Source organism: Morone saxatilis, unplaced genomic scaffold (genome assembly GCF_004916995.1).
Source record: "Morone saxatilis isolate NCDOM2014 unplaced genomic scaffold, NCSU_SB_2.0 Contig7, whole genome shotgun sequence".
In the NCBI taxonomy this organism is placed as follows: domain Eukaryota; kingdom Metazoa; phylum Chordata; class Actinopteri; family Moronidae; genus Morone; species Morone saxatilis.
The window spans coordinates 16,109,207-16,134,851 of NW_023340246.1; the positions used below are offsets into that span (position 1 = coordinate 16,109,207).

Below are 25,645 nucleotides of genomic sequence, written 5' to 3' on the forward strand. Positions count from 1 at the left end.
TATTTCCATTTTAGGCTACTTTATATGATACCTGTACTACACCACATTTCAGATGGAAATTTTTACTTTTTACTCTACTACAGTTATTTGATAGTTTAAGTTAGTGGTTCTTAGATAAGATAAAAACCTATAATTATAAATTAAAAGATGAAACATGTGTTATATAGCATATTAAACTATTCAACATAGTTCAAATTAGCTACACCTCAACCAGCTACAACATTAAATTGCCACTTACATGTTGATGTAAAATCTGATAGTAGACATTCTACATAATGAGTATTGACATTACCGTATTGTACTATTAATAGTACTTGAATGCAGGGCCCTCACTCGTAATGAAGTATTCTTACGTTGCGGTGCTACTCTTATGTAAAGGATCTCCATATGTCTACTACTGTACACTTCCTACATGTACATGTATGTGTTAGACGTGCACACCAAAAACTGAGAAATACAGCTGTAGGGAAATATAAGAAAAGATGTCTTCTGTGTGTACATATGGAAAACAAATAGGAACACATGCTGGCATTATGACTTCAGCAAATAACATAAGATGTTGATAGTACCCATTTTTTTTAATTAATAGCATCAGCCTACCCAGGTATTCTAGAGAGACCCCTGTGAAAGGCCCACTGTTTAGCAGCAACCCAGATGTAATTAACACTGCCTGTGTTGTTTACTCAATGAATCAAGTGTGGACTCCATACTGCCTGCATCCTCTCTCTCTCTTTCTCTCTCTGGCTGCACAGTCCGCCAGATGGTGGCGAAATGTGCAGGACTGTTTAGCTCTCCCACAAAACCTCCTCTCCTCCTCCACTGAGTAAGAGTCTAACTTCTGGTTGTCGCCGATGAAGCCTAGTTTTTAAGCAATCCACTATTAAATCACAACCCATGTCTTGGCTTGTTTTCAAGTGGTTTGAATCGTAAAAGCTTTGTTACTCTGGAAAAGTGTAGTTGATGAACTAAGGGGAGGGAAAAACGCTGTGGAGTGAGCACCTACTAGCCTCTTTAGCTAAACCTAGCTGGAGGCTGATTAAATATGAGGAAAGGCCATCATGTTAAACAGCCACTTAATCAGATGTAGGTTAGGCAGCATGGTGCTAATTAGGGTGGACTCTGAAGTGGACAGTGCTGCCAACAGCATGCTGTTGCCTGAAGGGTCTGGTGGGACAACACTGCTCAGAGCACTCACAACCTCTTTTGTCAGATTTAATAAAATAGTTAGGTACGTATCATGTTTGATGTGTACGTGCAGTTCCTTACAATAACAATGTATGACATTTTTATGCTAGCAGCATGGCTGTAGGGATGGCAATGTATGTCTGTCAGTCCACCAGTTTGTTGGATGGTTTGCCATGAAATTATGTGAACATATTCAGCGTTGCCAGAGGATCCTGACTTGCGTGATCCTCTGACTTCTCCTCTAGTGCCACCACGATTCTTTATTAGCCTTTCCAGAAAATGTCTATACATAACTTCACATAAATACATAGATACACGACATAACCACAAGAAAGGCATCCAATACAGCAGACTTATACACTCATTCCATTCGCATAATATAATATTTACACATGACAGCTACAGAGGTGTATTGCTGAGAAATGCAATGGCAGAAGGGATAAAACTCCTCCGTGCTAGTTTCCAAGCCAGGGATCAGTATTTGTGACTGTATGGAAGCATTGTGAAGAATGGGTTGAGGGGATGCCAGGTTGACTTATGGTTTTATGGTTTACAGTGAAATTGAATGAATTGTCATGAGATTCATTGCAGACATTCATGTCCCCTTCAAGAGGAATTATAATGATTTTGATTACCTGTTTATTTTTCATCCAGCAGGAGTTCACATTTGGAATTTGTTTTGTGACCAAATACCTCCAAAGCCTATGACATTCCCATCAACCTCTACTACAGCTGTACTGAACAAACAGTTGGCATGAGCAGTCTGTGCATGCTTGAACTGCTTTTCCCATTTAGTTTTCAACGTTTGATAACTCTCCGTACCCTTTTAACTGTTATCTAAGTACAAATATACTGTTTATTGACATTACCCATGAGTTATTCTTGAAAGTATTGATAAAATATAGGTACTTTAATAACACTATATCAATATGGAATGAATGTATACAGATGTACATCAAACAGTTCTGCTCATTCTCTCACCACTACCACAGGACCCTTTCTTTTAAACCAAAAAACTCTGCAGTGTAGTCCTTTATCCCCCTTTAAAGTGTACTTAAATCTACAAAAAAAAAACATGAATGTGCTTTCACATAAATCCAGCAGCATCAATGGATCTGTTACCCAGGGGTCCTTGTCGGAAGAAGCCAGTTCTACTTCCCTGTGACAAAAACCTCATTTTAAAAAAATGCAGCGACTCTGCTCTGTTGCCTCAGCATGTGGAAATGCAATGTGAGAAAGGGATTAAACCTCCAACGCACAAAAGAAAAAGAGGGAAAATGACAGTGACGGCACTGGCAAAGCCCCCCATATACCCACACTCACGCGCAGCTCAGTTAAATACTGTAGAGAGCAACCAGGGAAGGAAGAGGGAAGACATTGGAAGAAAGACAAAAGGGATGAAAGGGTGGAAGAGATAGAAGTGAAGGGAGGAGGCACTGTGGAGGGACTCGGGCAGAACATAGGCGGTCAGAAAGAAGGGATGAAGAGAGACAGAGTGGAAAAGTTAGGGACAAGGAGAAAGATGGCAGTTCACTGAGCTGCAGTCACCCGGGGGGCCTTTTTTCCCCCACCAAAATGATCTGACACTGCCTGCTCTGCCTTGTCTGAAAGGAGGCCTGAAACAGCCATAATATGCCCCATAAATCACATGTCACATTTCTGTGTTTTTCAACTGTTGTCTTTTCATTTTTGTACTACAAGTGAAATGTATTCTCAAGACACTGACTCAGTTTTACCACCCAGGGTCTTTTTGTATGTGCGGTTAACTCACCAACTAGCTGCTCTATTACAGTATGTACAGACATTTCCCATCAGCGTCCATACTCCACATGTGAATTTCATCCTACCAGATAAGACAAATACATAAAACAGTAGCTCATTCAGAACGAGTGAGATTGGGTATCTTGATTAAAGTAGAAATTCTAAACCATGGTGTATTGTTTACAGAAAACTCTATTGAGGATTTAATTGCTAGAAATCACAAAGTTTAGAAATGCTGTAATTTATCTGACAGCAGAAATTGTGACTCAAATAATCTCACACCAGCTGTGCAGTGAAGCAGCACAAATACATATAAACTATGGAATGAAATGAATAATTACCTCCTTCTATCAAATCATCAAACCCCATGGGTCTGTCTGTGATCTGAGGGCAGAGTGACTTCAGCTTCAAGAAAAACAATGAGCTTCTCTCTCTCCCGCTGACACTGTGACTCTGATGCTGATGGCAATGCTGTGTGTGTGTGTTTGTGTGTGTGTGTGTGTGTGTGTTTGTGTTGTAGCTCTGTGCCTGGCAGCTGCAGCCCAGCGATGCATGGTGAATAACAGGTCAGCACTAATCTCATTAGGGCTAATCAGATGTATATGATATGTATAAACAGTGGAGTTCCACTATACACAAGCAGCCGCAGTACACGTCCATCCCCAGACGAGTAGTGTGTGCGTGTGTGTGTGTTGTTGCTTTTAGAGGAATTCTGGGAAGAAGATGAGTGATTGAGAAGAGGTGAGCAGAGAAAGAGAGACGTCGTTTTTCAGGGTGCAACATTATCAGAGGAATTATGGAATTATGCACAAGTGGAGAGCCGGTGTGAATACTGATGCAGTGAAAAGGAATATATTTGTGTAAACACACACACATAGACATACACACAGCAGGTAGCTCAGTAGAATTTGTTCACCTTTTCTAAATGAGGAAACCGCATGCAACTACGACAAATGAGGCATGCCTCTGGGAAGCTTGCAAGTTGAGGTTTGTCACTATGTCTGATTGCGTTCCTGTTTTTATGTGTTTGGTGTACGCACGTCTTGCTAATTGGTTCCTGTCTGTGTGTTAATATTTGCATGTTCCTCACGTATCATGTTTTCAAGAGTGGAGACAGCGCTGGGAAGAAAAGATATAAGGTGAAGTGAAACGTGAGTCACTAAATAAAGGAAAAGAGTATCTGGACTGGTATTTTTATTGAAGCAGAAAGGGGATTGTGTGATTTTAGATGGTTATGTGGGTGTTTGAATGAGAGAGAGACGAGGCAACGTAGGTTTTGGGCATTTTGTTTGAAACCCTTTACCCTCTCTGTCTGAATGCCCCAGGGGTTCGAGATTGGTTTCACTTAAAGCACTTAAAACAACCAGAGGGATTCATGCTTGGCTCTGAAATAAATATCAAGATCGCTCTTGGATTGTTTTTAAATTGAATGCAATCTGCCAGAGCTGTGAGCCATCATGTCACGTTTTTTTACCTCCTTGATCTTTCTGTCTTCCACTTGATGCCAGCCTCTTTTTGTTTCCATCACAAAGGGATTTTCAGGAATTGTTCTGCTCCAAAGGCAAGTATGAAAAAGATCTTTGCCATATAAATCATTTGAGCCAGGCAATATTTGATATATCACGGCAATCCAAAATTTAAAAGATGGAGATGGAAATATTTCCAGGAATGGTTGTTATGTCAGAGGAGAAGCTAACAGAGTGACATAAATCATTCAAACAAAGAGGCTGATGGGGGATTCAGTGAAGTAGTTTGTCCTCAGAGTGCAAACACAGCAACAACTGTATTTATACTATAAAACATCTAATAAACTCCTGTTCTCAAATAAACTGAGATATCTTGTAGCCAAATCGATCTTTACGTTACTATAAATAAGTTCTCGTCTATATTGTTGCCCAGATAAAAACTCTTTGCACTGCTGCTGATGAGGCATGTATATATTGTCACTGTATCACTCTATGAAATCGTCATTGTAGCGTGTTATAAGTGTTTTAAACAGGATACTGCGAACATGGGATTCATCATAAAGTAGTCTCTGTCATTTATAAAATTCTCAAATTATCAGCCTTCAGTCACACATTAAGGGTGTGCTAAAATTGTTACCACTTATCTTCATGAGGGTTTAGGCTGTGCCAGCTGGATTTTAGACCCAGGCATAATTCAGTATGAAAAGTAGAACTTTAATACTGTATCTGTTTTTAGTGAACAAGTTGTTAGATATTTTTCCGAGAAGTGCTTTCACAGAAACCATTTATATGTATAATGATTTTTTGGAGATGCCGTACATGCCACAGTTTGACCTAAATGAATAAAGGATTTCTGGATGGAAGAAAAGGGATGTGATATTGATTGATTATGGAAGGAAAAAGTCAAAGTTGGTGGAGGAAAGTTAAAAGGTCAAAAGCAAAACTTAAGTGAAAAAAAGATTAGTAAAGCAGCACATAGTTTATTTGAATTGCATGAATTCCATCATGTCAAAGTGAATTTGTTGAATAAATGAATCCAAAATGGTATCATGTACATTTGAAGTGGAATAAAACTGAATGTGATTATTGCAACTTTTGAAAAAAACATCTGCAAAACAAATAGAATAAAGCTGGATCAAATCCAACTGGGTGTAGTTACAGTAGCACAATAATTGGATGATAGGATATGATGAACTTTCCTTTCAGTGGAGAAAACAGTTTTTTGGTATTGACTGTGTGTAGAACTCCTCCCAACTTTTCAAGTAATAGATTAGCAGAGTCTTTTCCTAATCAGCATTTGCCATGAACACCACAACACTCGCGCGCACGCACACACACACACACACACACACACACACACACACTGCTTTCACTGGGAGAGCAGATATGGCACTAGCTGTTCCCTTTCTCAGCGAAGCAGTGGGGATGAAAGAGTGCAGAGATGGGTTTCCCATCCTCTGATCTGCTGCTGCCTTTGACATCACCAACTCCAAAAGCTCAGGAGAACTGGGCGACAAGCTAAAAAACTGACAATCTGCCCACCACCGGCAACCACACATAAACTCCCTACCCTCCTCTCTATCTTGAATTTTCTCTTTTCTTGCTGTTGGAAGTTAGATTTTTTTCTGTAATTGACCTGCCACCATAAATATGAGTTGGAGAAATTGTACATGTAGCATTATTTTTTTCCCCCTCCCAGACTCTTCCCGCTTTTACTCCCACATGGATTACATAAATGCTCCACTGCACCTATAGAGACAACATAGGGAGCTGATAGAAGCTAAAGAGCAGCTCAGTGGTCTCCTGCTGTGCGCCTAGCTACACTGAAGCCCCCGCTCATTCTCCCCAACAGCCCAGCACATCCACAAAGACCCTATAGCTGCAGATACTTTGTGGTCTCAAAGTCATTTTTCATACTCCTGTGCAGGTCGGTCACCCAGGACTTGTCAAATAAGATCACCACAGTGTATTTCATCCTATATGGGACCATGGAAAGAGGATCTGAGCTGAGCTGTGATGTGTTGACCTGGGTAAAAGTGGAGCGTCTGACACTGTGGGGACAGACAGCATGAAAGGAATTAACGTGTGCCAGGCAGCGCAGTTAAGATAAATCTCAGCATGTCAGAGTGAGACATTTCAGCTCAAGCATTTACTCCCTTTGATGACTTATTACTGGGGTTGTATGGATGGCTGTCATGTGTGCTTTGCAATGCAGTATGTATCCCTTAGCATGTTGCACGCAGTCAGAGTTGTCCCATCTGCAGCAGCCTGTTTTGTGTTCCCTCTTTCTAGAGAACAGGCACACCCATCAGGAACCATTAGTCTTCACAGTGACAGGCTGGCCTTCCACTGAGAGACTCTCCCTGGCGGAGCTTTCTCATTGCCTCAGACAGTGGTCGGGTATTTTTACTAACAGGCTGAGACACTGTGCCATTTGTGCAGGGCATTTACTGCTGGCATTACTCCTAATTTATGTTCTCTTGTCCTGACTAAAGAGTAAAGCAAGTCACCCGGGACTTCACACAGTTTCTTATGTTCCTCAGTGGGTGAACAAATGGGCCAATTAAAAGGTCATGTGGACAGATGTATTGGCAGGTGTTATAAAAATGTCTAATGATATTACCTTCCTGCTTGCAGACGGATGCAGCGCTGATGTACGACGCCGTGCACGTGGTGGCGGTGGCGGTGCAGCAATCGCAGCAGATCACCGTCAGCTCTCTGCAGTGTAATCGCCACAAGCCGTGGCGCTTCGGGGGGCGTTTCATCAGCCTCATCAAAGAGGTACAAGGCCAAAAGTGCTATCAGTGTGCACCCTGTCTTGACTTCTGACCTATTGATCTGCTGAACACTGTAGTTTGGGCATGTTATACGGTATTGATCAGTGCAATCACACGTTTGTAAGCATTTCCTTTGTACTTCCTTAACTTACTTGCATATTTTGCATCATTGTCTTTCTATTGTGATCATCATGATAAAACCCACATAAACATCCTAAACAACTCTATTGCTTAATCTTAACACTCTCAGTAATCTTCATGATACTGTAATCTAAATAACCACTGCATTATCCACAGTAACTACATGTTATTTTGTAATGTTTCATTCCCTTTCTCCCACTATATCCTCCGTGCATATCTTCACCCGTGTTTATATCAAAGCCTCTGTGTGTCTCCTTAACTCTAGTCAGGGTCAGCCATTTGCTTTGTTCTACAAAGCACTTTCATTCTGTGGATGGTATCATTGCAGGTAATTTTCAGAATGAGCCATTGTAGTCGCTGGCGCTTCCTCCCCCTCCTGTGTCTGCTATCGCTCTCCATGCCCGTCTGTTCCTCCAATGGCTTTGAAGTGAAACTTCAAGCACAATGAACCACATGCATAATGAACTCCTACCTGTCAAACCTGCTTCTATTCTCGCTGCTTTATTGTTTCTTGTTATGTTGTTGAGATAGACAGTGAGGGGAGAGACATACAGAATTCATAATTGGGACAGAAAAGGTTTTATGGTTAGCGGTTGGACTGATATTGTTGAGAAAGACGATACCTTAAGGTTAATGGAATGACTGTGCTAAACTGGGGATTTTTAGTTTATTATGCCTCTGGCTTCTGTCTGTAGGCTCACTGGGATGGATTGACAGGACGTGTTCTCTTCAATAAGACCAATGGACTGAGGACCGATTTCGACCTGGACGTCATCAGTCTGAAGGAGGAGGGGCTGGAAAAGGTGTGTTAAACAGTGTAGCTGTGGTTTTGTGGCTTCTGAATCTTGAAGAAGTATGTCTGGATGCTTTAAAGCATTATTTTTCCTATCTGTAGACAAGCCAAGGTGATATAAACTTGACACTGAATTGCTTCCACAGATTGGAACATGGGATCCTCCCAGCGGTCTGAATATGACAGAGACTCACAAAAGCAAGACATCCAACATCACAGACTCTCTGGCTAACAAATCCCTACGTGTTTCCACCATACTGGTAGACACAGCCAAATGAAAACACATGCACAGTCAACAAATACACACAGAAAAAAAGAGCTCACTGTATAATACAAAACTTGCAGACATGTTTCCACACAAATGCATTTTCCCTATACAGGAGGAGCCATATGTGATGTTTAAGAAATCGGACAAACCTCTGTATGGGAATGATCGTTTCGAGGGCTACTGCATCGACCTGCTGAGGGAGCTTTCTGGCATCCTGGGCTTTCGCTATGAGCTGCGATTAGTGGAGGATGGGAAGTATGGCGCACTGGATGAGAGCACAGGCCAGTGGAACGGGATGGTGCGGGAGCTCATGGACCATGTGAGTTAACCATCAGCAGGGTTGCACATTGTAAGATGCAGAAAATGAAAAATTCAGAAATTACTTTAAATCTTTAAAAACAAAATGTCAGTCTATTTACTTTTAATAACCAGCAATGAAATGCCCCAATCATGGGTATGAGTGATTACTTCCTTCAATTAATTTTTTATTATGCTACTTCTCATTACTAGTTGATTCAAAATACTAAGAACTAAACATCAATACAGTTTACATATCTTTTAACACTCGTGGGAATTTTTTTGTAAAAAAGTGATAGTGAAAAATAAATGAAAAATACTCTAGGGATTCTACAGTCTTGGTCCAGTATGACCATTATAGTGGTTAATGTTTTCTGACTTTAGGTAGATATTGCTGTTTAATTGACATTACTGATTCAAGTTGCTGACTGTTACCCTTCTCTTCTTGTGCTACTCTTATTGAGTTTTAGCATTCAACATTATTCCTTAATTGTCACTTGTGGGCACATTGGATGCTGTTTAGCAAAGCTAGGCTCCCTTTATGATAATAAGGATTTTAAGACTCAAATATAGACTGTAATGATTTGAGATTTAGAACAGTAAATTATATGTTTTACATTCTACCGCTATTGATGGTTATGAACAAAAAATTCACTGTAAAACTGGCACAATTTATTTCTTGGGGGCGGGGTTATAAAAAAATAACTCAAGGGCTTAGCACCAAAGGTGGCTAATCTTACGTTCAGAGGGGACGCAGGGTTTATTTGTTACAGATTGATCTAATCCCAAAATTGTTGTTTTAGTGACTCGCCTCTGACACCACATAAGAAGGATCCAAAATATAACCTGTAATTTTCAGAAAAACTCAGCCTCCTACCTGCTAATCTAGCTGAACAAATGACCCCAGCTATTTTCTCTCCTCTGTTATGGCTCTTCCTCTTGTACATATTGACCAGACCTACTGTCGACAGAAATCAGATGTTAATTCGATTGGTTGTCTCTTATTGGTGGACTCAAACACCTAACCACCAATCTCACTCCACTCTACCTTCATTATCTCATTGCAGAAAGCAGACCTGGCGGTGGCTCCTCTGGCCATCACCTATGTCAGAGAGAAGGTCATCGACTTCTCAAAGCCCTATATGACGCTGGGGATAAGTATCCTGTACCGCAAGCCCAATGGCACCAACCCCGGGGTCTTCTCCTTCCTTAACCCCCTCTCGCCCGATATCTGGATGTATATTCTGCTGGCTTGCTTGGGTGTCAGTTGTGTGCTGTTTGTCATAGCCAGGTAACATGTCAACCCTTCCGTTCCCTTCCTTCCTGTCTTCCTTCTTCCCTTTCTCCTTCCTTCCTTCTTTCCTGCCTATTTGCCTGCTTTCACTAACACACAGCAGTTGCTCCCTCTGGACCTGAATAGGGGAATTCATTCACTGAAAATTATCAAGCTGCGACAGGCAGAAAAAGCACTCCTGCAAGAGGCAGTCCATGTTTTTAGATGACTTCAGTGATGTAGATATGGTGTACAATAAAAGAATATCCAATCTAAAAATGTTACTTTAAAAGACCATACCAGTGTTTTTACACGTTTGCTTATATTTTACCCTACTGTTGATCATTTTACAAAGCATACTGCAATCAGTTATCAGTGTTGGATTGCCATTCCCCTAAAATACAAGTGTATACTGTTTTTGTGTGATGTGGTCAACTGTTGGCTGCCAAAACAACAAATGAATTGTAGACATTTCAGGGCCTCCCATTACATCTTGAAGCACCCAGAAAAGAAAAAGATTGTTGTTTTAGCTTCATTGTCATTCATTGATTGTAATGAAAATAATTAAATGTTTACTACCTAAAAGTAAATGAGCCAAAAGCAGGAAAAACACTAGTATGGTCTTTTTAAAATGCTGATTCGTTACACTCTTTCAGGCATATTTGCACAAGCATCAGCAATTGAAAAACCAGCTACCCGTTTTATATCTCTTAATCAGCTGTAAGAAATGTACAAGTACAATGCTGACATTGTACAAGTACAATTCTTACACATATCTTTATGAACCCACCCCCCTAAAACTCCCCAGTGCATGACCGATGTAGAAAGATGTGTATTAACCCCAGGGCTCCTCTTCTTCCGCTTTCATCCTGAGAGGTTTGGGTTTAATGCACGTTTCATCAAATGTTACCGGCAGAATGATCACATGAGAGGAAAGCAGCAACTGTCACCTAAGTTAGTTCAGAATATGCAAATTATACCCATAGCCCTTTTGTTTCCACGCTTGGTCAGGGTAAGTGATTAGCATGCAATTATATTGATATTCTTCTGCTTTATAATGAAATGGCCTCAATACTTTTATTAAATTATAATGTTCTTGTCTGTGTGCATGCATTGTGCCTTTTTGCACACCTTGGCAATAAATAGTGCTTGTCATCACACTATGTGACCAAAAATATTCAGCAAAGTTTAAATCTGAAGTACAATGTTTTCTACACTTCGCTGAGCTGGTTCTCTCATAATTGTAGTATTGATTGCACGGCCACTGATTGATCGGTCAATTCCCCAAATGCAGGGTATATTATTTTCTTTAATCCCCTGCAAATAGAGTGAGTGGAGGGGGCTTATGAAGTCCTCGTTTTGCACAATAAAACACTAAACACCTCAATCTCACCAGGGATTCACGTCTTTGAACTGCTTCCCACACACATAAACACTTTTTTTCCTGACTAAATAAGCTATCTCATTTCAAGCTCCAGAGAAATACATTTCACTTGCAGTGGTTCCTTCTAGCTGTGTTTGTGGTTGAATTGATTCCTTTCTTTATTAACAGAACAAATGGTATTCTCTCAGATCACAAAGCCTTTTCCGATGTAGAAAATGTCCTCCTGCCAAGAAGAATGGATTATTTAAATTGCATTATAACATGTTTACATGTAATTACAGGCCTGTGCAGTTTTGCGGTCCAAGTCCCGGACGCCTATGTTTTTAACACCCCCAACACAGCCTCTTCACTTGGCCTGAGAGAAGAAAGGCAGCAGATCTATAATGCCAGCCAGAGTAATTGAATCCAACAGACAGTTAATGGAGGGAGCGTGTTGTGTTATTGTGGCTGGGGACGCGCAAAGGAGAAGAGGAAAACAGGAGAGAGAGAGAGAGAGAGAGAGAGAGGGAGAGGGGAAAATCTTTTTAGAATTCTGTGTGCAATTCGACATGTCCCTCATGCTCGGTGTGAGGAGGTGACCTTACGTCCGCATGTTCCACATTGCCTCCTTCCTGGTGATCGGTGTGCAGAACACGGCCCGCAGGAATACGGGCCGACTGCAGGCAAAGGTCATACAGAGGAGCTATCGGGCCTGGTGCATACAGAAGACACATGTAGTGCACCGAGGGGGACAAACACAATCCAATCAGTGTTTGTCTGTATAGATTTACACAGATTTACACTATCTGCCCTACAGAACATATTGGATATCACCCATAATTGGCCTCAGGCTGCAGCTCAAGATTATAGTTAACATCTAGCAGCAACATAAATAAATCCTCGCAGAAAATATTTGACTTTGAGATGGATTTGATTGAGCCAGTGAAAATGCACAGTTGCTATCATCTGCAAATGCACACCCACACAGCTATAGAGACATATCCGCAAACATTCATGCGCCAGAGGCTTGATACACACATCATAAAAACCACGCACATATACAAATGCATGCGAGCACACACACTGCATTCCGCACAGCTCCACAAGACTATTGTGCAGTTTCAGTTGCCTGTGGTTTCAAGGAGACTAAGCTCATTGACATTCCAGCAAATCAGGCATCCTGATGTGGCTGACAGGGAGAATTATAATGTGTCATCACAACCACGTCCATGTTGATGAATCTCAAGAGGGACGGCATATGACAAAAATGTTGCCACATTCACGATGCTTGTAAAATAAGACTGTTAATTGGGCTGCTACAACAACAAAGAAAGATCAAATGACATATCTGTGCGTAGGATCTTCAACAGTCATGTAGTATCTGTGGCAAATAGCGCTGCCATAAAACAGCCGTCATATAACATTTGGTGTGGTAATGTGAAATGCTGCTCTGTGTCTTGTAAACACGGTGTATATATAATATATATATGTATATATACATCCTTGAGCGCCTCTGAGCATAGCTGACAAATGCATCCCATTTCTACGCAGTCTAAACCTTTAAGACTCAGCCTGCAGGCTTATTAGCATGCAGCATGTTGGGGGAAAGCACCTAAACCACCTTACCTGATGGGCCCCTCAACTCTGCATAAGCAATGTTCTTTCTATCACCCACTTCAGCACAAACTCAATCAGATCCTGATGCTTAACGCTAACCCAATCACCCTGCGCTAATACCATGCCACTTTTGCTTAGGATAATAAATGAGAAATGTCCACAACTGACCTGAAGACACTGACAATCAGCCAAGGGAGGCAGCAGGAGGTGAAAGGCGGAGGTTCATAGGGGAAGTAAGGCAATCAGGGGGAAAAATGAGGTGTAGCTTGTTGGAGTGGGAATGGGGAAAAGAGATGAAGGTGTGAAGGGAGTGTGAGAAAAGAAAAGGGGGTTCTGAGTGGAAGAACAGAAATGGCTGTTGGGAAACCATAAGAAAAAATAAGGAAGAAAAAAAAAAAACAGTCCCATGTTGGGGGTGTGAGGAGGATGTGGCATCAGCAGAGTAACTGTGATTGCAGTTGCCGGGGGAATCACATAAAGGCTCCTGAGTCAGTGAATCCAAATGAGCTCCAAAGATCATCACGCTCTGGGACATTATCACCAGTGACAGTGTTATTCCAGCCTATTGATCTGTTCTCACAATAAACTGATGGCATTTGAATATGCCAATAAGTTGATTTCGGCGAAAGCCAGAATGATTTGCTGTGGTCTCTGCACAAGCTCTGACCCCGAGGCCACAACACAGGATTCCTACACATTCACATTCCCTTTGTTCCTGCTCACAATATTTTAAAATGTATGTTTTATGTGCCTTTTAATCTATGTTAGGGTACACACTGTTCTTTGCTTTGTGCTGACATCTCTTTCTCTGTGCTCTCTCCTTTTATAGGTTTAGCCCTTATGAGTGGTACAACCCGCATCCATGCAACCCAGACTCGGATGTAGTGGAAAACAATTTTACACTGCTCAATAGTTTCTGGTTTGGAGTTGGGGCTCTCATGCAGCAAGGTAGATGCCTCAGCCTGTGGCTGCTGTTGCCCTGTGGAGCTGGAGCTCTCTATATCCCACTGTCTCTGAGGGTTGGGTTGTTTTATCCAAGCCAGCGGCAACAGAGAGAGGCCTCTAAGGTTTCCCCAGCTAGGAAGAAAAAAATTGTCTAATGTAAATGTGCATGTAATGTTTTATTGTTTTTTTTTAATTAACTTAGCCTACTCATAGGAACGTAGATCAAACCTATGAGTACATGAGAGGAGTATATTTGAACAGCCCTTATATACTACGTGAGTGAAATCTAATTATCTGAATTAGAAATTCAAATTTGAAGAAATGTATATTGATGTTTTTATCAACAGCAGCTCAAATAGCCTGACTACCTAGCTGTATTCAAATAATATACAGTCTATTTAATATGCTCTTTATCATAGTAATGAGAGTACAATAATACCCAGTGTCCTCTCCTCTTGCCCTTGGCCCATCAGCACCTAGAGATCAGTGGGGTGTCGAGTCAGGATGTGAGGTTACCTTGGGTACATGACTCTCTGGCCCAAACAGCCCGTCACTTCTCAACACTGTTCTGAACAATCAATATTGAATGTGTTTGATTAGATATGATTGATTTATACAAAAAAACTTGCTCTTAGAAGACCTTTTAAATAGTCTGAGTCTCCTGCATTATTTAAAGCTCTCACTTATGACTGAGACAAGATAATTTCACTTGTTTGAAATCTGCCAATCATCTTGTTTTGAGAGCTCTCTCAAGTGATTTCTTCTTGAAGCGAGTGCCGCATCTGCCTGAGCTGAAATCTTGAAGAGAGTGACTGTTTTTAAAGGAACTAATCTTATCTTGTTTTTTACATGTTAAATATAAACTTTGCAACTAAATACAAGATTAGAATCGTAAAGAGGACTTGCTGAGATGAATACATTTTCATTCCTGCCACCTCCCTCACACCAGGCTCAGAGCTCATGCCCAAGGCCCTGTCAACTCGAATAGTGGGAGGCATCTGGTGGTTCTTCACCCTCATCATCATTTCCTCATATACAGCCAACTTGGCTGCCTTCCTCACTGTGGAAAGGATGGAGTCGCCCATAGACTCTGCCGATGACCTGGCCAAGCAGACTAAAATCCTGTACGGGGTGGTGGAGGATGGCGCCACCATGACCTTCTTCAAGGTAGCTGGATCTGCCAGGGTGTTGTTTATAGGTGGTTTTATGAGGAACCTTCCTTTCTCACTAATTAAAGATACAATCCATATTTCAGCCCTTGGTTGAATTGGCGAAACCCATGGTTGCTGGTGGTAACAGTATTTTTAATACTTACTATTCCTACTACTTTGTCATAAACACAAGAGCAACTGGTGTATTTGTTTACTGTGCAGCCAAACAAACTATTGTTTTAATTAAGAAGTCAATAATAATTGCAACTGTGATTTTCATGCTGGGCACGGTGCAAGTAGATTTTCTAACCAACAGCGGAGCACAGTAAAGGAGTTGGTTACCTTGCTGAGGAGTTGGAGGTATGCAGCGTGTCCTCAGCAGCACTTCATTTAACAGCTCACCTTGGCTGCTCTTTCTTGTTTCATTACTCACTGAAATATTTAAAAACGATCCGCTGTCAAAGAATTCAGAAAATGACCGTGTCCTGTTTTGTAGATGCATTTCTGATGAACGATCACAGTTAGCGCTGACCTTGGTGACAAATACGTCACTTTTACTTGTGACTTCTTCACTATTAAAGCCACACACACGTTTCACCAATCGAACACTTAATGTGAACTAGTAGGAAGTGTTCAGTTTGCATTAGCAGTAACTCAATACAGCTCTGATACAGTGTCAGGAGAGTGAACAGTAAACAGTGAGGCTGTTATCGATGAGATAAAAACATTGCAGGATTGTATGCATGCATCACATCCTGAGGAATCCTTAATGCAAAGGGAAATTTGAATTCAACAGGGGAATCAGTACTTACACAATCTAAATACATGGAATGGCTACTTCAGAGACAGTGCAGACCATAAATAGTATCTAAAACAGGTTTGTTTTCATGAAAATCTCAGTGTACACAGGTGTTTCTTTGTTTGGATTCTCAAATAAGTTTGTTAACAGTATTATAATGACATTAAAGGTCCCTTGTGTAACAATTAGAAGGCTCTATTGGCAGAAATGGAATACAATATTCATACATGTGTTTTTATTAGTTATGTAGTAGTTGTGTCAGTTGGTCGCAATCTGCAACTTCACTGCTAAATGTCACTAAATAACACACTGGTCCTTTACACAAATAGACTGCACAATGAAAAGTTACACACTGAAACAGAAGAATTTAGCAGAATTTAGAGTTGACCATAGTATTTATTTCTAATGCAGCTGCCAATCTCATTCCACTTATTTCCTCTGTTATCTTGTAGAAAACAAAAATCTCCACATATGACAAGATGTGGGAATTCATGAACAGCAGAAGGCAATCTGTAATGGTCAAGAACGTGGAGGAGGGCATCGAGCGCGTCTTGACCTCGGACTATGCCTTCCTCATGGAGTCAACCACCATCGAGTTTGTCACCCAGCGCAACTGTAACCTCACGCAGATCGGAGGCCTCATAGATTCCAAAGCCTACGGAGTGGGAACACCTATGGGTAAATGACCTCAAACTTATATATGCTTCTGTGCTGCCTGCTGTGTTATGAAAAATCGTTTGAAAAGCTTGAGGTCAGAGAGATGCGGCAGATACCATGTGACAGATAAAGTTATATAGTGTGAATGATGGATAAGCTCTGAGAACGGCAAGGTTGACCTTTATTGATGGGGTTGCGGGTATAATGCTTCAACAGCGTAAGGTGTAAAAGGTTTAACTTAATGAAAAGCGAATGGTTGAATTTATGGATAAGGTTAAAAAGTGCCCGGGGCTCAAGAAACATGCTCCATTCGAGCTCTGACTTACCAAGTGTGGGTTTTTTCCGGCCGTAATGATTTTCTCACAGGATTATTTACAGAGTGGAGAAGCAAACCTGGGTTAAACAACGTTCAGAAATACTTTTAATGGTATGTTTTTGCCTACTTTGGAGCCACATGAGGCAAGATTGCGAGTGCAAGACAGTGAAACAATCACAGAAAGCAACCTGAAAGTCAATTTAGAGCAATTTTCCTGTGACTCACTTGGCACTGTCTGAATTAGATCTGAGCATTAAACCACAAGAACAAAGCACTTCAAAGAGTATAAAGAGAGCCCTAAGACCTTTTTTCAACTTCTTATATGACCCAGCTCCTCTCAAAAATGTGTATTCTGACATTTTAAAGTGCTATTATCCCATGAGGAGGCAGAGGAGCTCAAACCATCAAAAGCACTGTTTACTTTTAGCACTTTATGTCATACATTTGAAACTTTCCACTTCACCTGTTTTATAATAACAGTTTTGTTGCATATAAAGCAGTCTTTGTCAGAGCAAGCAAGCAGCTGGCAACCCTGGCACTCCAGGGCACGCTAGTGGAAAGCTGGTGATGGTTCCAGTCCCGGTGTCAAGGAGGTTAGAGTGGTCATGACGAGGCTACGGAGAGCACTGCAACCAGCTGTAATAGCCACATCTATCATCAGTGATATGAAGGCCATCAAAATATGGAGGATTCATTCTGGCCATCCACATCTGGACCCGGCTACAGCTGATGAGTATGGGGCAGTTATGGATCTGCAGGGATGCCATGATTGCTGTGGCTGTAACAAAGCTGAGGTGATGCTGTGAAATATAGTCCCACTGTGGCTCCATAAGTGCAGAAGTACTTACACTGATGCCCTTGAGATAGACACACAGACCTGAGTGTGGGTTCTATTTTCATTCATGTGGTAATATAGTGTATCAAATATACGACTACAAAATATATGCCAAATCACTTTAATTCAGCGATAAGTGGTTTAGTATTTTAATGCATAAAAAATAATAATTAAAAATGTCCGCTTTCAAAGTTATTACTTCCAACTAACTCACCTCTAATCCTGATGTTCATTGCTCAGTGTGTCAGAAATAATGCTGATCGCAGCCTCTAAAATGTTTCTTCTTAGATAGAAGAGGTCTTGTTAATTGCTGATTGCTGTTTTCATGCCAGGGTTACTCTTGGAAGAATTGGAATATAAAATTTTTTCAGAAGGTGGCACAAGGAAATGTGTTAAAATGTAACTAAGTAGACTTACTCAAGTACTGTACTTAAGTGAAAATTTAAGGTATTTAAGTATTTCAATTTAATGCTACCTTATAATTCTACTCTGCTGATATTCAGAGGGAAACATAGAAAGTGCAACTATTTTGATCATTTAAGTAATTTTTCATGATTTTAATTATCTAAAATTCTAATTTAATTTAATTTAGGTTTGGACAATGGAATTTTCTGAATTCTTACAAACCAAACAATCAATCAAAAATAATTAATTAGCCCATTACTAAAATAATCATTAGTTCCTGTATGAAATAGATACCATCTAAACCAGCCACAGCAGTAAAATATTGCTTACACATTTATGCCTGAGTAATACTAATCTACTTATATAATATATAATAATATAACAGTCAAAGGGGCCATTTTTCTGCATTTAGTACTTTTAATTTTAATACTTAATGTACATTTTCCTGATTATCCTTTACTTATTTTTGCAGTGTGGCGTATTTTTATTTAAGTAAAGGCTCTGAATACTTCCACCACTGATGAAGACCTCAGCCTTCATCTCAACCTCTCCTCATCCTCCTAGCCTATAACTTTTGACCTGCTCAACACTGTTTAGCAGCTCATTCCCTGTAGGGCTGTTACAGCAATAAACCAGAGCAAGCCGTATAATAACTCCCTCTTAGAGCTTGTCGGTTTTCACGCGTCCTGTTCCCAAAACGGAAATGCGTCATATAAAGCTATCGACTTAAACTGTGATCACATTAATTCTTGAAGCCAGACAGTGTGGAGTGATGGATGTCCTCTGGTGTTGAACATCTGTCAGATAGTTGTGTATGCACAGTGTGTCAAGCACAGCGCTTTTCCATTTGCCCGGGCCCCGCTCTCCATATCCTCCTCTCTAAGGACCCATCCTATTAGCATTTATCCAAGGCCTGCTTTGTTAGGCCATCATTAATCATTTGAAATATGAGCGGAGCCAGAATCAGGGGACTCGGATACTTGATAGATCTCTCATCTTCAAATAAAGCAAGCATATGCTTTTCTCATGCACGTGCACATGCATATACACAATGATTCAGGGCAGTACATATCTACTGTACATGCACAGAATGAATGGATGCATTTATGTACTTTGTTGCATGTCACAAAGAAAGCAACGTACTCACAGGCACACCACAGGTATACTTACAAAAATACCAGACTATTTATGATCAAAGAAGCAGTGAAACAGGGATCTGCTGTTCAAAAATCAGTGGCACTTTGTGTAATTTTCCATTTTTTTTATTAATGTCCCCTTTGTCAGTCTAAATACATAGAAACGCGGAGATGAAAGGATGATGGATGGCAATAGATAAATGATAGATGAGACAGAGAGGGAATCAACTAAAGGGGCTGACAGCCAAAACTGTATGTGAGCAACAGTGATGCTACCTACTACCTGGGGCCATACTGAGTTTTAGCACAAAATGTTCCCGCGTGTTTCTAAAATGCTTTTGTCGACATTATAAAAATTTTACATTTTACTACTGTTTCAGCTCTTTAAAGTCACTCTGAATAAGCATGTGAGTCTGAAATGGAAATGCACAACCAGGCGTACATTTGTATGCGTTCTAAAATCACATAAATGCACTAACTAGATTTTAAAGCAGTTTATAAATGAAACATGAACGCTCACAGTAAGTATTAATCTTTCTTGGCCTGGTCGGGGCAGAGTGTGTGCGCTGTGCCTCAAACGGCTGTGTGTTGTGTCACACACGCTGTGGATGGGAGAGGAACACGACCCCACTCGGGTACTCTGCAACGATTACTCCTCCTTTGATCACGCCAGCACCCGCTGCGCCTTAATGCCTTCTCGCTAATTCTGGCGCCTTCCCACTGTCTGTGGATTTGGGTTCTTTTACTCATCATGACATTAAAATGCTTAAAAACACACTGATAGAGCAACCCTATCTCAGATACACACATATAATCCCAAACACATATGCACCCATGTAATTTACACCCTACTGGTCTTCTCTTGTTTTTCCTGTTTATATGCACCATTTATGGCATATGAAAGCGTGCGCAAACAGCAGCTAATTCGTCAAAATCAACAGCAGCTCTGCTCCACAGAGCCACGTCTTTGTTGCCAACTCCCTGTGCATTATAATTCACACACTGCAGAGAGGAGTGAGAATTTTTGAATCACTCTGTGAATATAGGGATTAGTGGGATTTGAAGAAGGACTTACAAAAACTCCCTCTAAGCAGCCAACAATAACATGACAGGTTATATGATCACATGCAAGCCAGAGCGTGTTTCATACACCCACCATCATTTATATATACCCATTCAACAATGACCTTGCTAGGCATAATTTTTTCATATCTGGCTATTATCCATTTTAACTAGTTTCATGTTGTGTTTTTATTCTTGCAGGCTCTCCGTACAGAGACAAGATCACAATAGCCATTCTGCAGCTGCAGGAGGAAGGGAAGCTCCACATGATGAAGGAGAAGTGGTGGAGAGGAAATGGCTGTCCCGAGGAGGAAAGCAAAGAGGCTAGCGCTCTGGGAGTGCAGAACATCGGTGGGATCTTCATCGTGCTGGCTGCAGGACTGGTGCTGTCAGTGTTTGTCGCTGTAGGGGAGGTCATTTATAAGTCTAAACAGAACGCCCAGCTTGAGAAGGTACTGGAGTCTTTTGTGATGCTTTTAAAGAATTCAACCCTTTTGCTATGTATTTGATTCATCACTCATCCCTAAATGTGAGGAATTAAACCAAACTAACTATCAAATACAATGCAACATATATACTGTGTTGGATAAGTGTAGTGTGTTTTAGCGTGTTCATTATTTTTTGCAGGATTAGAAATTAGTCGGGGATGAGTTCACATTTTTTCAAGTCTGTTTTAAAACAATACTTGCGTCCTCATATATATGTGAGTGATTGGTCATGTCTTAATCTGAAATCACATCAGGATGGGATCTCTCGCAGCCAGTATGGAAGAGAGGAATGATTACAGCAACCAAAAACTCTTTCAATGTACATTTGGACAAGTGAGTATTGTTTTAAGACAGACTTGAAAAAAACGTGAACTTATCCTTTAATCTCGAGACGCATACATTGCAGCATGTTTGTGGCTTTTTTCTCCGCCCTCTGGTTATGTTTCTTTCTAGCAAGAGACTGAATATATTTCAGACTGTTCTATCTGTGCTCTATTTTAGAACTGAGTGTACATGATTCATCACAGAGTGTGGAGTATGTATTTTAGTGCACTTTAACTTGTACAAGGATGTTTCCAGATAATTGTGAAAGTCCATTTGATAGCGTGTTTTAATTATTTACATCTACAGAATTAGCACAGCGCAGCAGCGTGTTACTTTATTGCAATAGTAATTAGTTTCTGGCTTTTTTTTTACAGTCTGCATATGTTTCAGAGCACATCTTAGCTATCATTAATCAAGAGCCGCAAGACTGGGTCACAATATTCAGATAATTTGCAAATGCCACAGTCTCGAGGCTGCCAAGGTGCTAGTAATTTACATGCTGACAACAACCCTCTCCTTCTCTATTTTCTTCCCCTGCCACTCCCGTCACCCTAACATCACCAGCTTTTTTTACCCCCCTCATTCTCCTTTTCTCCATCACTCTAATCCACATCGTTCCTCATTGTTTTCCACTATTTCTTTCTCTCACCCTTTCCTGCCCTTCTCTATTTCTGTAATCACTCATCTTCCCGAGTTTTCAAAATATCTCATTCATACACTAGACACATATATGTAAATATGAAGAAAAAACTAAAATACCTGGTGCATAAGCCACATACAGATATCCATCTCACACGCCTACACTCACACACAAACGAAAAAATAATAGCTTCATACTTTACTGCTCTCCCACCTCTTTTATATCTTCTCTCCTCCTACACCGTCTAAGAATTTGAATTAGATTTTGCATAATCAGAAAGTGAATGTATGGGAATTTCTCTTGACAACATTGGTGCACAAGCATATTGACATTTTATAGGATTTCACGCCACATACATAATTCAGGGACAACAGAAGCTCATATTATGGAGGTTACATAACACGTGTCACTCTGCAAGAGGGTGATTGATGTTTTGAAAGAAGGTACCAATATTTTTGGATTTAATCTGCTGAAGTGGATATTGGTCCTTTATTCAATACCTTTACATTTTCTGTTTGCAAGCCAACATTACAAATGTTTCTCTTAGTACTTGGCAGGGTATAAAATGCTCTGAAAACGCATTTAGACCTTTGTGTGACAGTAAAGCTGAAAAGGGGGAAATCTGGGACACATCAGACCTTTGAATAAAGAAGTGTTTCAGAATAAAAAGAAGATTTAGATTAAAACACACCATATTCCTTAACAAACTATACATTAAAATAGCAATGATCATCATGTCTAGCCAATATTCAGTATTTTCAAAGAAGCCAATCTTGGCTGATGGTTGTATTTCACGCAGTAAAGTTGCAGTTTTGAGTAGTGTGGCAAAGAGCGTGGTGCCAGCTGTAATTTTTCCCTCTTTCCTGTTGCCTTCTGCAGCGTTCATTCTGCAGTGCCATGATGGACGAGCTGCGTGTGTCTCTGAAGTGCCAACGCCGTCTCAAACAGAAGCCTCAGCCGCCCGTCATCGTAAAGACAGAAGAGGTCATTAACATGCACACGTTCAACGACCGGAGACTCCCAGGAAAGGAAACCATGGCATGAACGCTGAGCATACCCCCAAACACACCCCTCAAATAAAACCAAGGAGGGGCGACGGGGGGTCAGATTAGTGCTGACTTAACCACAGACTGAGGTTAGCAGTCAAAACAGGATTCTTTTGAACCCACTTGCTTATGTAGACAGATGTTTCCTGTGGAAATATAGATACCTGAGCAGTGTCACCTCACTGTGAAGTTCACTTTTTGAAGGGAGCTGGAAAAAAAGGACTCAAAAGTATGTAAATTGAAAGAGGATCCAAGCAGGTTTGGGACAAAACATAACACACACACACACACATACACATAAAACATATAGGCACACACACACACACACACACACACTCCTATCTGACACCTGTGCAGAAGGGAAAACTCTATTGTGACAGTAACACCAGATGTAGTTTTTCTGTTGATGTCAATGCCCTTTTGTCTTACCTCCATGTGTGTGTGACCCCATCGATCCCTCCCTTCAGTGGCTTGAGTTTCTTTCAAATGATTTGAACAAACACTAATCTCACACCAACAAAGGGAACGGTAGTCAGTGCCAAATGGTTTACTATGAACTGATGTATAAAAGTGATATTTAGTTTGGGATCATCTATGCTGACCTTGTCAAATACTCATCGTTTTCTTCTGTAATGCCTTTCTCGTGCCAAAGTTCTGCCACTGTAAAGAACTTTCTACCATGCCTATTATGTTCAAAGCCTCTACAAGCAATGTATACTGTCAAAGTCCTTATTCATGTCTGTCCTTACATGCGGTTGCAGTTTTCACTCTGTATCAGTTGTTGTTTAAAATGCAGGATTTCTACAAAAATGTTTGTTTTTGTACAAGAACAAGAAGTTTTGTAGTACTTTGTATCATGGTAGCCCCTCCTGTGGACAAAATATGTAGCAGATACCAACTCAGCCCACAAACTCTGTCAACTATGGGGCTTCAAACTCTGCTGTGTAGGGTTCATTTCTCTCATCAATCAGAGATTCAGTCTTTTGTCTGTCAGTATCGTGGGGCCAGCTGTAAATACTGTCTGGGGACAATGTGGTGGTTTTTGGTCGGTAAGAACAATGAAAAAAAAACTGGTTCTTAGAGTAGGAAACGTGCTGACTCATTCTAGAAATTGGGACTCCGCTTCTGTCAACAAAGTGCTACTGACAACAAGTGTGATTAACTATCAGTAGCTATGATGAGTCACCATGAAAGACATAGTAAAACATGCAAATTGCTTGTTGCTTGCGTTAAAGATAAACATAACTGTAGTTGCCAGGCTGCAATTCTGTTTCCAGACTACATTTTAGCCCTAGTAGACTGCAAAAACAAAAAAAAAGTCCTAAAACTTTTCATAGCATTGATCACTTCTGTTTTTACAAAAATGACCCTTTGAAAACTCTATAGCAGACAAAAAATGTAGATCTTCGCATTGGAGACAGGCAGTTAAAATGTATAATTGGCTTTGAAGAAAACAATATCAACACAAGGTCAGTTTAGTAGCTGTTCTGGTGCTTTTGATCGTATCACATAATCTTTGTCAGCAAATTAAATATGCCCAGTTGCAGTGTCAACTTGTCATTGTCAACTTTTAAGCCGACATGTATGAGAACTCCTTAAAGTGCTCCGGAAAAATGTAACAACTACCATTCCAACTGGGCAATTCTATCTGCTCAGGAAGATCATGTGGTATGATCGAAAGCTCCAGAACAACTACTAAGTGAGACTGTGCAGAGACTACTTTTGGGCGACTTGTGGATGTATGTAACAGTGCAGCTGCAGTGCATTTGACGCGGGAATAATCAGCAGCTTTCAGGCACTTACTGTATAGCTGTTTTCTCGTATGATCTCCAGACAATGTCCTGAGTTGGACTTTCGGACATTACATGGACTTTGTACTAGAGAGCTGGCTGGGTAAAGTCTGTTTAATATCTGGTCCAACTGATTGGGACATTTGCGTTCTCACATACGTGTGTGTATGTCTCACCTTTGCTCCTGTGCCAGGTGTTGCTCCACTCATGTTGCGTCAAGCAGACGGAGCAAATCATTTATCCGCTAATTGTCTCCAGATGTGTTTTCTCTTCACAAAGTGACACAATCACATTTGGCCCCACGACACTTCTTGTCTGTTGACTCTGTTCCATGTTGTGAAATGACAAGCATACTTGGTAGGTTTCTTCTTCACTGCCCTTGTTTTGCTAAACTATCCGAGTTAGTCATTTGACCTGTTATTCCAGGGATTTCAGAGACAAAAAACAAACACCCACAACACATGGGTCAACGCTAGTGATGATATCTCTGCTGTACATGAGTGGATATAGTTAATGACTTATTTAAAACAACCACATTTACACATTATGAAAGTTGACAGGGAAGACATTATCCTGAAACTCATTGGCGTTCTACCAGTGTTGCTTGTCATTTTACGCAGCTAAATCTAGTGGTGTGAGTTGAAGTGATTGAATACCTGGAAACATTTATTAGAAGCGACTCCAAAGGCTTTGCTGTCCTGTCGAAAACAAATATGAGCTCATGGAATTTGACATTGATGCAAGGTTTTACAAATAATGTCATTAAAAATGTCATAATTGTACTTCTGCCTTACATTATTCACACAACTCTTTCATATTCTTTGGGTAACAATTGAACAGAAGAAGGGTATGTTTTGGTAACTCATTTTAGAGTGCATCAACTGATGCTATGATGCATAATGATGAGCATTATGTCTTGCAATATTCTGAAATGTCAGGCACTTCTAATTGATTAAGTGCCCAAAGACGTGATTGGCATTATACAAAGGAATGCATTAGGTAATTGCTAAATTGTTAATCAAATCAAGATTGTAAGCATGTTGAGCAGCTATTTTTTCTGACCAGCTCACTGGTCCGTCTGTTCACCCGGCTGTGTGCCGGACTGCGTAT

At 40.6% G+C, this 25,645-nt stretch overlaps 1 protein-coding gene across 1 annotated transcript in view; it reads left to right on the forward strand.

The window, feature by feature from the left end:
* grik2 (glutamate receptor, ionotropic, kainate 2) overlaps positions 1-25,273 on the forward strand; it is a 56,132-nt gene extending 30,859 nt beyond the window's left edge. The window contains exons 7-16 of the mRNA XM_035679326.1: positions 7,050-7,193; positions 8,026-8,133; positions 8,270-8,383; positions 8,504-8,710; positions 9,756-9,979; positions 13,771-13,889; positions 14,836-15,053; positions 16,289-16,514; positions 20,449-20,699; positions 22,579-25,273. Of these exons, the coding sequence (XP_035535219.1) occupies positions 7,050-7,193; positions 8,026-8,133; positions 8,270-8,383; positions 8,504-8,710; positions 9,756-9,979; positions 13,771-13,889; positions 14,836-15,053; positions 16,289-16,514; positions 20,449-20,699; positions 22,579-22,743 (1,776 nt within the window). The 3' untranslated portion in view covers positions 22,744-25,273. The remainder of the gene's footprint in view (positions 1-7,049; positions 7,194-8,025; positions 8,134-8,269; positions 8,384-8,503; positions 8,711-9,755; positions 9,980-13,770; positions 13,890-14,835; positions 15,054-16,288; positions 16,515-20,448; positions 20,700-22,578) is intronic.
* The last annotated feature ends 372 nt before the right edge of the window (positions 25,274-25,645 follow it).